The following is a 14147-nucleotide window of genomic DNA, read 5'->3' as shown; positions in this document are numbered from 1 at the left end:
TTTCGTGGGTCAGGAAGACAGTTGAAGACATTTTCCGGTCCCGCCCGCCACTGGAATCATAGTGGGCTTGGCAGAAAATTTAACGGATGATTTATAGGTCAGTTGGCTTCGGACAGGAATTTCTGATCCTGGGGCGGGTGCAACAGGAAAATCCCGCCTCTTGGGTACAGAACGAACATGCATCACTTCTGAGGTTGGGGTTGCCATTGTGAGGAGCAGAGGGAATTTGGATTTCCTCCTCCATACTATTTTCCTGTGCTGGTGCAAGTTTTGGTCGCCCAAAAATGCACCTCCTTAGGATTATCCTGTTGAAGAGTTGGTTGCGTTCTGACAGGTAACTATTAAATGAGCGGGATCTTGAGCCCGCACACTCAGTACACGGGATTGCCAGCGGGGACGCAAAATTGGGAGAAAACTAGAAATTGTGAACCTCACGGTTTCTGACTTTTCCCACCTCTTAATGGTGACATAATCAGGCTCATGCCCTGATTTTAAAACATTTTAATAATTTTACATGTAATTATGTAATCCCCTCACCACATGATTTCCCCCCTCACAGTATATTCACATCTCTGCGTTCATGACACCCCGACAGGTTTTTAAAAATATAAAAAAGAGAGTGGCCACTGAGCGCTGGGGGTGGAATTGCTGACGGTGCTTGTGTGGGGGGGATGGGTTGGGGTATTAGAAGAACCTTGCTGTACACATTTCTGATCTGAGCCACTTCAATACTGTCATCAAAGAAATTAGCATTATTTGTTGGAAATAGTCTTAAATGCTTTGCTTTGAGGCTTTTGAAGGATCGTTAAACTGTGGGTACAGGTAATGCGTGTGCAGCCCTCACCTTTTCATAGTACTTGATTTCATATGCTGTGATGACTCCATTGGGATGCTCTGGTTCCTTCCAGGAGAGATTGACAGTCCTCTGCTGTACTCTTTCCTTCACTACGCCGCTAACTTGTGATGGAGCTGTTTGGAAAGATAACGTCAATAAGCACCAGACAAACTCACTCCAAGATTGAAACCAAAAAAAGATCAAAACCAATCAGCCACTTATCCCTGCAGTTTCATTAAAATACTTCCCATTGTCTTCATTTGTGAATCTTATGAATATTCAAATCAGGGCTCATTAATGTTTATAGATATTATAAAAATTTAAATTAAAGTACAAATATGGGAAGATGGTTTTGATCAACACAATGAAAAATAACAATGACTTGATCCGGAGAGACAGTTATGCAAATTTATTTAAATTCTGGGAACAAAAATACCTGAAGATTATTGTTGTCGTAAAGAAGAGAGGGCAGGATTGTTTCTCTGAAATATGTTTTTCTGTCTGCACAATTACTCAAAACTACCCAACAGTCATTTGATTTTTCTTTCCTCGCTCCTATTCTATTTTCTGACTTGATAAAATAATTATAGTCATAACAGCAGCCCACTTGTGGCAGGTGTGAAGCATATACCCTGACTATTTATCTTCTCTATCTGTGTGAACCTGCTTTGGTAGTTTTTAAACTGGAATTTATTAAGACATTTGTTGGCTGAAAATAATATCCTTAATAAAGTAGCTTTTTTTCCCTCAAAAAATCACCCAGGGATAGTGATGTTTAGGACTTGTTTACAGTCAAGTATGGACAGGCTTACCCCAAATCCCCAGGTGAGTATTCCATTGAGGGATTTGCATTATGTTCTCTTGGAAAAAGGCCTGAAAATTGTGTGCACGTTATGGAGTCATAGAGATATACAGCACAAAAACAGGCCCTTCGGCCCAACTCGTCCATGCTGACCTCTTCTGGTGTGTGCTCAGCAGAACCCCCAGAAAAGAGGGCTAAATGGCCAAAGTTGCAGAGGGAGATTAGAAGAAGCGGTTAGAAAATTTTGAGCCACTGTAATTTTTCAGTCATAACACTTCTAAAATTAAAAAATGAGTTATAACTGAGGCAATATTTTTAACATAGAGCTTTCTTAAACATGCAATTTGGCCTTTATAAACTTGATTATTTGTTCTTGTTGAACTGGTCGGTAATACGGTGCATTAACCTTTGTCTGAGTATAAATATCATTACTTCAATAAATAAAACCATACCATTGCTTTAATTATTGTGTTTCGTGCTCTACAAGGTGTCCCATAACATTGAATACCATAAGCCTGCATGATGATAGTGGGCAAGGTATATTGTTCTAACATGGTGCAATGCTATTTATAAAATGATTTCTAATGTATTGTGTTGAGACACGAATGGAAAATGAAATTAGAGTAAAAGAAAAAAAAGGAAATCAGAACAGCTTAAGCAAATGTAAAAAAAGGATTCTCCCATCCCAGTGCCAAAAAAGCCTAAAGTATGAAACTTTCCCTCCTATCAGAAGAAGGTTCACTGGGTTGTTTTTACTTCTGAGGGATGTGAGCAGCAGGATGTTACAACCATTATTTAATATCTCGGCCTTGGTGTAAATTTTGCCATAGCTTATATCCGCTCCTTGGCCAAAACTGTCATAATGAAGAAATGCAGACAACACATATAGAAAGCATCCACAAATCAATCCCAGTAGCCATATACCAGTGACAATACAAAACCCCATGACAATTCCAGTCATTCTCCTGAGATCAAGCTCTATAGAGAATAAGAATAGAATTGATTCAAGAAACATATCACTATAGCACAAGCCAAGAGATTATGCAAAGTAGAAATAGGGGACCCTCTGAGTTCTTTTGAGTCCCCCTTTTCCAATACAACAGGCAATTTAATGACTCTGTCAAGCATAGATTATCCATATTAAACATAAATTCTTAATAATCTACCATAATATTCCATGGCAATGGCCCTCAAAATTGTTCTTTGAGAGGAGAGCACTGGGTGTGATTCTCTAATAAGACTCATTGCTCTTCATCAATTATTTGAAGTTGATCTTTAATTCTTTTCTCTCATTTACTCTCCACTGAGGTAAACAACAGCCATCTGCTTCAGTAGTTAAAATGATATCCCATGGGTATTTGAGTTTCAAAATTACTTGCAGATTACCACACATCCTCCCCTCCACTTCCCCTTTGCCACCATCTCCTGAGACTATAGGATCCTCACGGGTTGCTCATTTAATCTCCGTTGTTCAGACTACTGTCATCCATTCTTGTGACAGCTGTCAATTTTCTCCAGAAAATTTATGACCTGGTAACCCATAATGCTCTTGATGTTCATTTCCTAGGCCACAGGCAAAGTGACAATGAGAAAGACTCCTTGTTGTAATTGAAGCACTTGTTTCCAACTACTTATTCACATAAATTATAGGGCTGGTAACACAGGGAGCCATGAGTAAGATGCAAAAGCAAAGAATTTTCAATGTTGACTCTAATGTTTAATAGCAATTAATCTAAATGTTTCCCTCAGCAAAAAAATCCAAAGGATTCCATTAATAACCCTTTGGACTTCATTGGTTAAAAAGAAACAAAATCCATGCCAATGATCCCAAAGGATCCTTTTATTGTTTAGTATTCCAGTCTGCTGATATAGAGATTGGTGCAGTGGCCACCTCATGTGACTGCCTGCTAATTGACGTCAGTAAGTTACTGTCCTCAGTAAGGGGATGTCAATGGCTAAGTGACTGGAAACTGTTGCCCACTGACATTGAAAAGCACTGGTCTGTGAAGGCTGGATGATAAGATTTCTTGTTTCTAAAATGAGATTCTCAAGTCTATAATAAAGTAACTTCAAACTGATTTCCAAAGTATGAAGGCATGAAAACCCTTCAGATTACTAATGGGAATATAAAAAGCTCAACACCACCTTAAACTTGAGTGTTGCCGAAAAAGAGAGATGTGTCGAAGCTTTTCGTCTTGCACTCATCAGGACACTTTGCAAGAATGCCAAAGGGGAAAACAATTCATACTGAATGAAAAGAGAGTGCTGATTGGTTGGCAAGTGGACTCTGATTGTTAGAGGCATTGCCATCCACACATTCTCCCTGTGGGATATTTTGTAAATAGTAGTTTCTGTGAATATTGTGTTGGTCATTATCCTTGAATTTAGGTGAAGCAAGCCACACATCTTTTAGTAAGCAAGAAATGCACTGTATGCACAATGATGCATAACTACTACTACATGTGTGGTTTGGATGTGTCTCTCTTCACAGAATGTAAACAGACTATTGATAATAAACTAGAAGTCCAGAATCCCATCTATGATTACCAAAAATTAAACCCATTAATATTGATCTGGAGCCTCCTTGTCAACTAAGGAAATATTTACCTTAAACCACATAAAACTGACACATCACAACTTAAGTTCTAGGTTATCGCAAGTGAGGTCTTTTGCATGCATTTAAATCAGTACTTTAATCATCATTTTAACATCTGACCAGATTCGACAGGACTCAGTCAAGCAGAGAAACACACTGACAGGTAACTGAGTAAGTCACTGTAGCAGAAAATGGCTTAATTGTTATGCTTGTCCTAAACCATCTGTTTCCACAAAAACCTCTGTTACTGCACTGAGACATTAAGGAATGTATTGGCGACCCTGGGCTCTCTATTAAAGGTTAATATGTTTAGTAAATGCTCTGTGCCTGGGACCAGGCAGGAATGTATTATAAAAATGCCACTTGTGGAAATTGCAATGCCGTTTCCTGCCCACATGCTGGTTTCACCTTGACTCCTGATGTAGCACAGACAACACCAGTTGATCCAATTGTCTGTTAGATGGCAGTTTCCTGCACCATGTCTCAGCCAAGTGTGTGTGGCACAAGCGAACTACCATTGAACCATCATTTCTGTTACTAGGATTTATAGTCAGGCATTCCCTGCATTGGAAGCCCCTCGTATTGGGAGTCCTGTTTGGAAAATTGCGACCAAAGTGCCTAAGTAAACGGACAGAAATAAATATCTCTGGGATCGTGATGTCGCAAGCAGCATTCTTTGCGAGTGCCACATCCATGCTGGAAGTTCCCAATCAGACAAAGAAACCTCAAAAAGCAATGGTAAAATGTTCATACAATGTTGATCTCCAATGTGAAAAACACCCAGCAGCACAATATTCAAAAAATGATTTATGTCTATGTACAGCTTTTCTGAGCTACAATGAATGAAACACTTGCATTATATAACACTTCACCATACCCCTCAGAAATGTCTCAAAGGTATCTCACAAAAAATGAATTACTTTTGATCAATGTTTTATGTAGTTGAATCAGGGTGGTTACAGATCAGTCACTCGGGTGGCAGTTCTGAAGGAATTTTAAGGTGATCAATTTGACACATTATCCAATACATTTTAATGTTATACAAAGTGCGACTTTTCCTGTTGTGTATCAGTGATAACAGGTTAAATGCTCCAATAACAACAATGAGGCTTAGCTTCTTTCAGAGAAAAAACACTTTTGCATAACTCAATCACCATGTTTGACCACATTTTATGAGAGCAAACAGCTGGCTTATATGAAGCAGGGATTCACTAAGTTGTACTGGGTTGTCCTTCCTGAAATAAGTACAAGGTCTCCTATTGAAAATTAAATGAAAGCCAGCCCAATGTGTTTAATAGTTTCGCACCAGATGAATTTCAAAGCCTTGGCCTAACCTCCAATTTCTGAAACTTGGTTGGTCCAGCACTGCCTTACAAGGCTCAAGACCTGGCTGCAAACACATAACTCATACTATACTTCTCAAAATTAACTTCAGATCTTTCTAAATGACTGGTCAACATTAAACTTTAACTATTACTGCTCAATGCTGAGGTTTAGTAGATGTGATCTTCGATGTTTGACCCTATTGCTACAACAAATTGAAATATCGCAGAGCTACATGCACCTACACAGCGGCAGGGACCCGGGTTTGACACCAGCCTCAGGTGACTGTGTGGAGTTTGCACGTTCTCCCTCAGTCTGCATGGGTTTCCTCCAGGTGCTTTGGTTTCCTCCTATAGTCCAAAGGTGTGCAGGTTAGGTGGGTTGGTCATGCCAAATTTCCCCTTAATGTCCAAAGAGATATAGTTTGGGGAAATTAGTGGGGTAAATATATGGGGTTATGGGGTTAGGGCCTGGGTAAGATCCTATGTCGGAGAGAGGGTGCAGACTCGATGGGCCGAATGGCACTAGGATTCTATTTTATGATGCAGCAAGACACCACCACAAGATAATTCAATGATTTCTTTCTTAGTTCAATGAATTTTTTTAATGGTACTTTCAGCTCATAGGAATGCTGGATGGATCAGAGTCAAATATTGGCCATCAGCAGCTTTTGAACACTGTTGGTTGCCATTAATGTGCCCGATGGAAATGAGCGCTGTATACCTGGAATGCTGTTCAGGTGCTCCAATGATGTTGTACGGCAGCTAGCAATGTGCATCATATCCAAAGCCCTGTGTACAATGTGTGCACAGACTCCTAGCACACTATGCTGTGACAAGCCATACTTTGACACATTTGAGCGCTCTAGTCTCATGCCTCACCACTTGATTTAATACCTGCCATCCCCATTATCAGTCTTGATGTTGCAAAAAAACATGTAATACATATGGAATAGTACATTGTTACAAAGTGATTTTTCTCTTTCAATAATTTCACAGAGTTTGTGTAAGCAGAGTTGGCACACAATTAAAACCACACCTTTTCCAAGACGTGTGACTATGAGCATCAACACAATTCAGCATTCTGTAATCTGCTGGCAGATTATCTTGTGCTCCGCATTCTCAAATAAATGGATATTGTGCACAAGTCAGAAATATTTTAGAACTAAACTAATATATTTATTCACAATTAAATAGAAATGTTACAAACTAAAATAAATGCCATGGAAGAATCTGACAAATACAACAGAGTACAATACTGAGGTTCATGAAAGGAATGAAATTATTTGCAACAATTTTCCTTGAACTTCTTGGGTTTGCCATTTGGACAAAATTATGTACCTGTTTAAAATAACAATCAGTGGGGTCAGGTCTTTCAGCCTCTGCCTGGGCCAGGAGCAGAGGTGAGTGTGCACAGTGCTGTCAGTGGTTTACTGGTTCTACAGCTCCTGCTCTGTCCCCCCATCGCCATGGGCCATTTTTCTAGAATCGGTATGGGTGGGGGGGGTGAATGGGGTGTGCCCACATAGAGGTTTATAGTATGGAAACCCTTTGGCTCAACTTGTCCATGCCGCCCAGTTTTTAACATTAAGCTAGTCCCAATTTTCCGCATTTGGCCCATATCCCTCTATGCCCATCTTACTCATGTAACTGTCTAAATGCTTTTTAAAAGACAAAATTGTACCCACCTCTACTACTGCCTCTGCCAGCTCATTCCAGACACTCTCCACCCTCTGTGTGAAAAAATTGCCCCTCTGGACCCTTTTGTGTCTCTCTCCTCTCAGCTTAACCCTATGCCCTCTAGTTTTAGACTCCCTAAATGTGATGAGGAAGCTAACCAATTAAAAGATTACTCTGCTGTTGAGTGGCATTTTCCAGTCATCCTCCAGGGTCCCAAAAGCTGCAGGGACCAGTTTGGAGAAGTTACCTAGCTGCAGAATTGTTGGAGGGGTGTAGGTTGTTGAGGGGTGAGGTGTGGGGATACCCGAGCAATGCTCCAGATAAGTTACGAGGTCCTCACATCCTTTGCATGGGTTCAGTTGCAACCACAGACTGCCCTGAAGAGATGTTCATCCCCAACCCCAAAATCCCTGGGTGTGGCCCAGCTATAAAGCTATTTTTTAAAATTTTAATTTGAAAACATTGAAGAGAGGAGTTTCTGGCTGTGGTTTTCTGTTGTTGCTTTCAAGCAGGAGGCTCTCGTGGCCCTCAAACGTTGTAAGCTTCGAGAGACCACCTTCCATGCTTACTTGGAAGTTGAGCCTTCTCTCTGATTGGCTAACTTAAGGAAAATCACAATCTATTTGAGCCTGATGGTGGGGTTCAGATGTCCTCAGGGAAATTCTTTCCCAGGAACTGCGCCTGAATGGATCTGAACACCTGTTAAAAACAGCACCCCAAATTATTCCCTAAATAATGAAGTCCATAATGGATTAATTACCCTTTTCAATAAAGTATTGTAAACACTTAAAGAATCTATTCTGTTTGAAAAACAATGTTCTTGCTACAGGTAATGTGATTCAGTCAGTTTTGTCACTTTGCATTCCAATTCCTCTCGAGACAAAAACCGAATGTTGGTAAAGCAAGTAACAAAAATCTCAAATTACACAGTTCTTTCAGAGTTCTTTATCTTTCCAATTCTGAGAACTCAGAATGAACTCAAAAAACCTTCTCAGCTTTTAACCAGTTGTTTCTTTTGAAGGCATAATTTCCAGTGACTCATGCCACCTACTTTGTATCTAGGTTCCCAGGTACATGGTGAGTATTAAGGTTTCAGCAGGAGTTGTCCTGATTCCCTGCTGCAGCTTCAGTCACGGATTAGTTGAAACTCTTGAAAAATATGTTCTGAATTAATATTTCTCTGCCATTTCTCCACAGCCTCTCGAGGTAGGCTAGGAGATCAGTAACACCCCTCTGCAAATTTCAGGCAATGGCGCTTTGCAATTTTGTGTTTCAAAACTACAAAAGGGGCTTAAATTCTGATTGTTCCACTCTGCTGGCTAAATTGTGACATTGGGGAAACCATGCAGACGCTACGACAACGGATGAATGAACACCGCTTGACAATCACCAGGCAAGACTAATCCCTTCCTGTTGGGGAGCACTTCAGCAGTCACGGGCATTCGACCTCTGATATTCGGGTAAGTGTTCTCCAAGGCAGCCTTCACGACACACGACAGCGCAGAGTCGCTGAGCAGAGACTGATAGCCAAGTTCCACACACATGAGGACGGCCTCAACCGGGATCTTGGGTTCATGTCACACTATCTGTAACCCCCACAACTTGCCTGGACTTGCAAAATCTCACTGGCTGTCCTGTTTGGAGACAATACACATCTCTTTAACCTGTGCTTAATGCTCTCTCCACTCACATTGTCTGTACCTTTAAGACTTGATTAGCTGTAAAGGCTCGCATTCCAATCATTATTCATTATTCTGTAACTTGAGTTTGTGTCTTTATATGCCCTGTTTGCTGTTTGTGAGCAGATCTCCCACTTACCTGACGAAGGAGCAGCGCTCCGAAAAGCTAGTGGCGTTTGCTACCAAATAAACCTGTTGGACTTTAACCTGGTGTTGTTAGACTCCTTACTGTGTTTAGCCCAGTCCAACGCCGGCATCTCCACATCATAAATTGTGACAGAACAGAACACAGGTACCTGAAATGAAGCTTGCTGTCCTGTACCAAATTGTGGGGATAGCATTACTACTAAAAAGGTGGGCACATCATACCTGTGAGGGTGCATCAGCCTTGTTTACCTCAACTGAGGCCTAGAATGTTGAAGCAGCTCCATCTCATGTATGCAAAGTGGATTTGGCACTTCAAGATCCCCTCAACAAACAGGGTGAGCTCCCAAACGGGTTATTGGACCAATCCTGCAGGGCAATCGATGGCCTTCAAGATGGATGGCCTGCCCCTGCCAGTACTCTGGACCATTGAGACAATCTGGTCCTAGCTGGCATAGATTCCATGTGGCCTATTTAGAGGTGCTCCAGTTCAAATTTCTCTGGGAAGTAGGGGAACATTGAGAAGATCGTCTGCCATGGGAAAGCCATGGCAGATCCAGGAAGTTGGCTCACTAACACCATCCCTCGATTTTAAAGCAAAGCAGCAGCAATACAAGAACCACTCAAAACTCTGTCAACTCTTTCGAAGTGTCATCTAGACTCAAAAAGGCTGGCTCTATTCTCTCTCCACAGATGCTGTCTGACCTGCTGAGATTTTCCAGCATTTTCTGTTCTTGTAACTGCTTAAAAGTTGTGTGTCACCCTGGGTAAATGGGTAAACATTTCTCATTTAAATTGCACTACATTGCGCTAGTTGAATTATTGAGTCAATCTTTTGGGAATGAGTCACCTAATCTTTGCAACTAAGAATACATAGGAATAATAATTAAGGTTTTGTTTGTGCAAAGCCAGCTGACAAAATCTGCAAGGAAATCTTTGATTCTGCCTAGGGCCTGTTCCTTCGTGGTTCTCCGCTGCTTACCTTCTGCTGTGAGTTACTAATGAAGTTCTCAGCAGCAGAACCAGGGACCTCTGTAGCAAGAGTTTCAGTCATAAAGCGAAGGTCCTTCAATCAATCAGTGGCTGCACACACAGACCAGACATCCACAAGCACTGAGAGAATCCACTTTTTGTTCCCTCCAGTCAGCAGCGGCTCAGTGAGTCGGAAAATAAAATTTCAGATGATGATAGGGCCTTGCTTTGATGTATGTCGAGAAACTCTTTCCTCATAATATGACAAGGCTTTCGCTCGAAGGTTGGCTTCAATATCTATCTGTATGACAAGTCTGCACACCCATGAATTCCTAGGCTGAGTCACAGAAGCTACTTGCATTGAAAGTACGTAAATTGAAATTGCGATTTATTTATCTATGATAATAAGGGAAGTATATAATGTCTGCACATAATGACAAAGCTTTGTCATTGTTCATAGAATCATAGAATCCTTAAAATCATAGAATCCCTACAGTACAGAAGGAGGCCACTTGGCCCATCGAGTCTGCACTGATCACAATCCCACCCTATTCCCGTAACCCCACACATTTACCCTGCTAACCCCTGACAATAGGGTCAATTTATCATGGCCAATCCACCTAACCTGCACATCTTTGGACTGCGGGAAGAACCCAGAGCACCCAGAGGAAATCCACGCAGACACAGGGAGAATGTGCAGACTCCGCACAGTCACCCAAGGCCCGAATTGAACCCAGGTACCTGGCGCTGTAAAGCAACAGTGCTAACCACTATGCCACCCAAATAAGTATCCAGTTCAGTGCTATAAAGCTGAAATTTTATCTAACTTTCCTGAGAGGTACAAAGTGTTAAATTAACTTAAGTCAATTCTGTAACACAGGTAAGATCTGTATGGTCACCCATTATACACCCTCCCCAATGTCTTTTTCTATTGTCAGGTAGGGTGTTCAAAAGATAGCCAATCCATTATCATTCATTTTACACCACTGGCAAAAGGCAAAATTATCCCCTACATTTTAAACAGACATCACAAGTAAATCCTGATGAACCTAGAAATATTTTCACTAGAAATATTCCTCTAAGTTAATAGTTTGTACAACGTACCATTATGAGTTTCTGTACTAGACTGAATCTAAGCCTGAACTCAAAGCACTTCACAAAGGTAAATTTTTGCACAACAGTGATTAGATTCCAGAGAATATTTAGCAGTAACTTGACACTATTTACTGTGCTGACATTAAACAAAATGCATAATTGGGAGTATTTATGTGCATACCAAGTTTTAGTAAATGCCAAGTATGGATCAGACATGTGGAACATTAACTCCTAATGAGAAACGTTTTGGCTGATTTAAACTCTGTATATCAGAAATGATTGAAAAGTGGTTTGGTCCATTGGAATTTTATACTTCGAGTCACCGATAATCCTGTAATGTGAGAGGGTATTTTCACAAATCCACAAATAAATCCACAAGGTTAATACGATTGTTGCCCACTGATGAATGGGATAATGTCCGTGTGGACACTGAACGGGGACAGACCTTCGAGAGGTGTTTGCAGCCAGTGAAGAGATTCTCCCAGCTGAGTGCCTACATTTACAAATAAAAGGAAATAGAAATTGTATCTATTTTTCATCTTTCACGACCTCAGGACGTTTCAAAGCGTTCCACACCTAAGTACTTCCGATGTTAATTACTATCGCAGTGATGGACATGGCTCGGTGATGGCCTCTGTGCCTGAAGATTGTGGGTTCAAACCCCACGCCAGAGACTTGCACACAGAATTTAGGCTCGCAATCTAGTGCAGCACTGAAGGATGCTGCACTGACAAGAAATGCAGTCTCTCAGAAGAGAGCTTGAACTGAGGTCATCTGCCCTCTCAGATGGACATAAAATAATCCAATGAAGTTATTTAAAAGATAAAGAGTGGAGTTCTACCCGTACATTGCCTGTTATATACTTGTCCCGTTTGGTTCACTGTAGAGCCCTGCCATAGTAATGTATGCAAGGAAGTGATGCAATGCAATGTAAACAGAGAAGCAGCAGGTATGAGAGAGAACAATAAAGTCACATTTGTTTATCGAGTGTTAGAATCATAGAATCCTACAGTGTAGAGTCTGCACCGACCACAATCCCACCCAGGCCCTATCTCCAAACCCTGTGCATTTACCCTAGCTAGTCCCCTTGACACAAAGGGGCAATTTCGCATGGCCAATCCACTAACCCGCACATCTTTGGACTGTGGGTGAAACTGGAGCACCCGGAGGAAACCCATGCAGACACAGGGAGAATGTGCAAACTTCACACAGACAGTGACCAAGCCGGGAATCAAACCCGGGTCTCTGGCGCTGTGAGGCAGTAGTGCTAACCATTGTGCCACCGTGCCAGCCGAGTGTTCCTGAGTGTCATGCTCCAAATACACAACATTGTCCAATATTAATTAACTCAACTAAAAAGTGGAAACCCCAGTATCCACCTCATTGTTTTTGTGAGATCTACTGTCCACAAATTGGTACAGAGGTTCCGACGTTAAAGAGAGTAGGAAAAGCATCAGATCGAGCCCAAGATGGGATTCAATGCCTTTGCTTGTCAGCTTGGATCCTGTTTGTCTCTCATGTGGGGACAATGAATTGGATTCAATTGGAATTTGAATTTGGTTTTTGGAGCAAGCAAGGAATGGATTTGGGTTTGTCTGGTCCATTCTCAGCATTAGATTTGTAGCTTTAAGGATGGAGTAAAAATTGAAAATAACAGGAGGAATTGCATTCATCTGCAGGCAGTCCTCACCTTAAAGACGTTCGAGTTATGATGAATGGCACTTATAGCATTTATAAATTTGAAACCAGTTTGGACTTTATGAAGTTCCGCACCACCTGTCTTTAATATTTTTGGGTCACTGACCCCTAGCAAGCCCACGGAAGCAGAGAAACCTCCCTCTGATTTTCCAGTTAAAACTTACAGTACAGAGGTATGAGGATAGAAACTGCCAGTATGATAGACAGACATGGAGCAGTGGAATTGGAGAGGCTGTGCTGTCTGTCTTGGTTTTGTGTGCCTAGTTTAGGCAGCAAACATGAGATCTCAGTAAATATACTAGCGTTGTGCTAGGCTCATCTAGCATGTCCGCGTGGTTTAAACTCCTCCAGTTACTAGGTGGTTGACAAATAGTTTCAGACAAGTGGCTTACCACCATCTGGGACCACTAAGCAGATACACAAAAAACCTGAAGGACAGGACGTTAACATGTATTCACAAACCAATCACCCATTTTTAACATTGTTCCAACGGGAAAATCAGTTCCCACTGACAACGGTTTGACTTGCAATGCAGTTTTCAGGAATCATTTGTGTTGTAAGTCCAAAGACTGCCTGTAATGACATTCAGTTTCAGGACTTTGCAAAATAGCCAATGAAGGAATTTATAAAGCGTAGTCACTCTCATCAATGGAAATGTGTTAATTTATGCACAGAAAGATTCCACAAAGAACAAATAGTCAGATCATCTGTGTTTATCATTGAGGGATAAATGTTGGCAAGTGAACTTCCGCACTCTTCTTCCAACAATGCTGTTGGATTCTTCTACGTTCAACTAAGAGGGAAAACAGGACCTTGATTGTCTCATCCCAACAGGGCACTTAGAACATAGAACATAACAGCGCAGTACAGGCCCTTCGGCCCTCGATGTTGCGCTGACCTGTGAAACCAATCTAAAGCCCATCTAACCTACACTATTCCAATATCATCCATAGGTTTATCCAATGACCATTTAAATGCCCTTAATGTTGGCGAGTCCACTACTGTTGCGGGCAGGGCATTCCACGCCCTTACTACTCTGAGTGAAGAACCTACCTCTGACATCTGTCCTATATCTATCACCCCTCAATTTAAAGCTATGTCCCCTCGTGCTAACCATCACCATCCGAGGAAAAAGGCTCTCACTGTCCACCCTATCTAATCCTCTGATCATCTTATATGCCTCTATTAAGTCACCTCTTAACCTTCTCTCTAATGAAAACAACCTCAAGTCCCTCAGCCTTCCCACAATACAACATTCTGTCATTACTACACTGCTACAGATTGTATTCAAATCATTTGAAGTGGGAGCTTGAACTCTCAACTT

At 41.4% G+C, this 14147-nt stretch overlaps 1 protein-coding gene across 3 annotated transcripts in view; it reads right to left on the bottom strand.

The window, feature by feature from the left end:
• The window catches only part of epha7 (eph receptor A7), a 202176-nt gene that overhangs the window by 55064 nt on the left and 132965 nt on the right, over window positions 1–14147 (bottom strand). For 2 of the 3 annotated variants that reach the window (XM_078212656.1, XM_078212657.1), the window contains exon 6: window positions 845–969. The exons of the other annotated variant lie outside the window; for it this stretch is intronic. In XM_078212656.1, the coding sequence (XP_078068782.1) occupies window positions 845–969 (125 nt within the window). The remainder of the gene's footprint in view (window positions 1–844; window positions 970–14147) is intronic. 3 annotated transcript variants of the gene reach the window in all.

The sequence above is a fragment of the Mustelus asterias genome, chromosome 5 (assembly GCF_964213995.1).
Source record: "Mustelus asterias chromosome 5, sMusAst1.hap1.1, whole genome shotgun sequence".
Classification (NCBI taxonomy): domain Eukaryota; kingdom Metazoa; phylum Chordata; class Chondrichthyes; order Carcharhiniformes; family Triakidae; genus Mustelus; species Mustelus asterias.
This window is presented reverse-complemented; position numbering and strand designations above follow the sequence as displayed.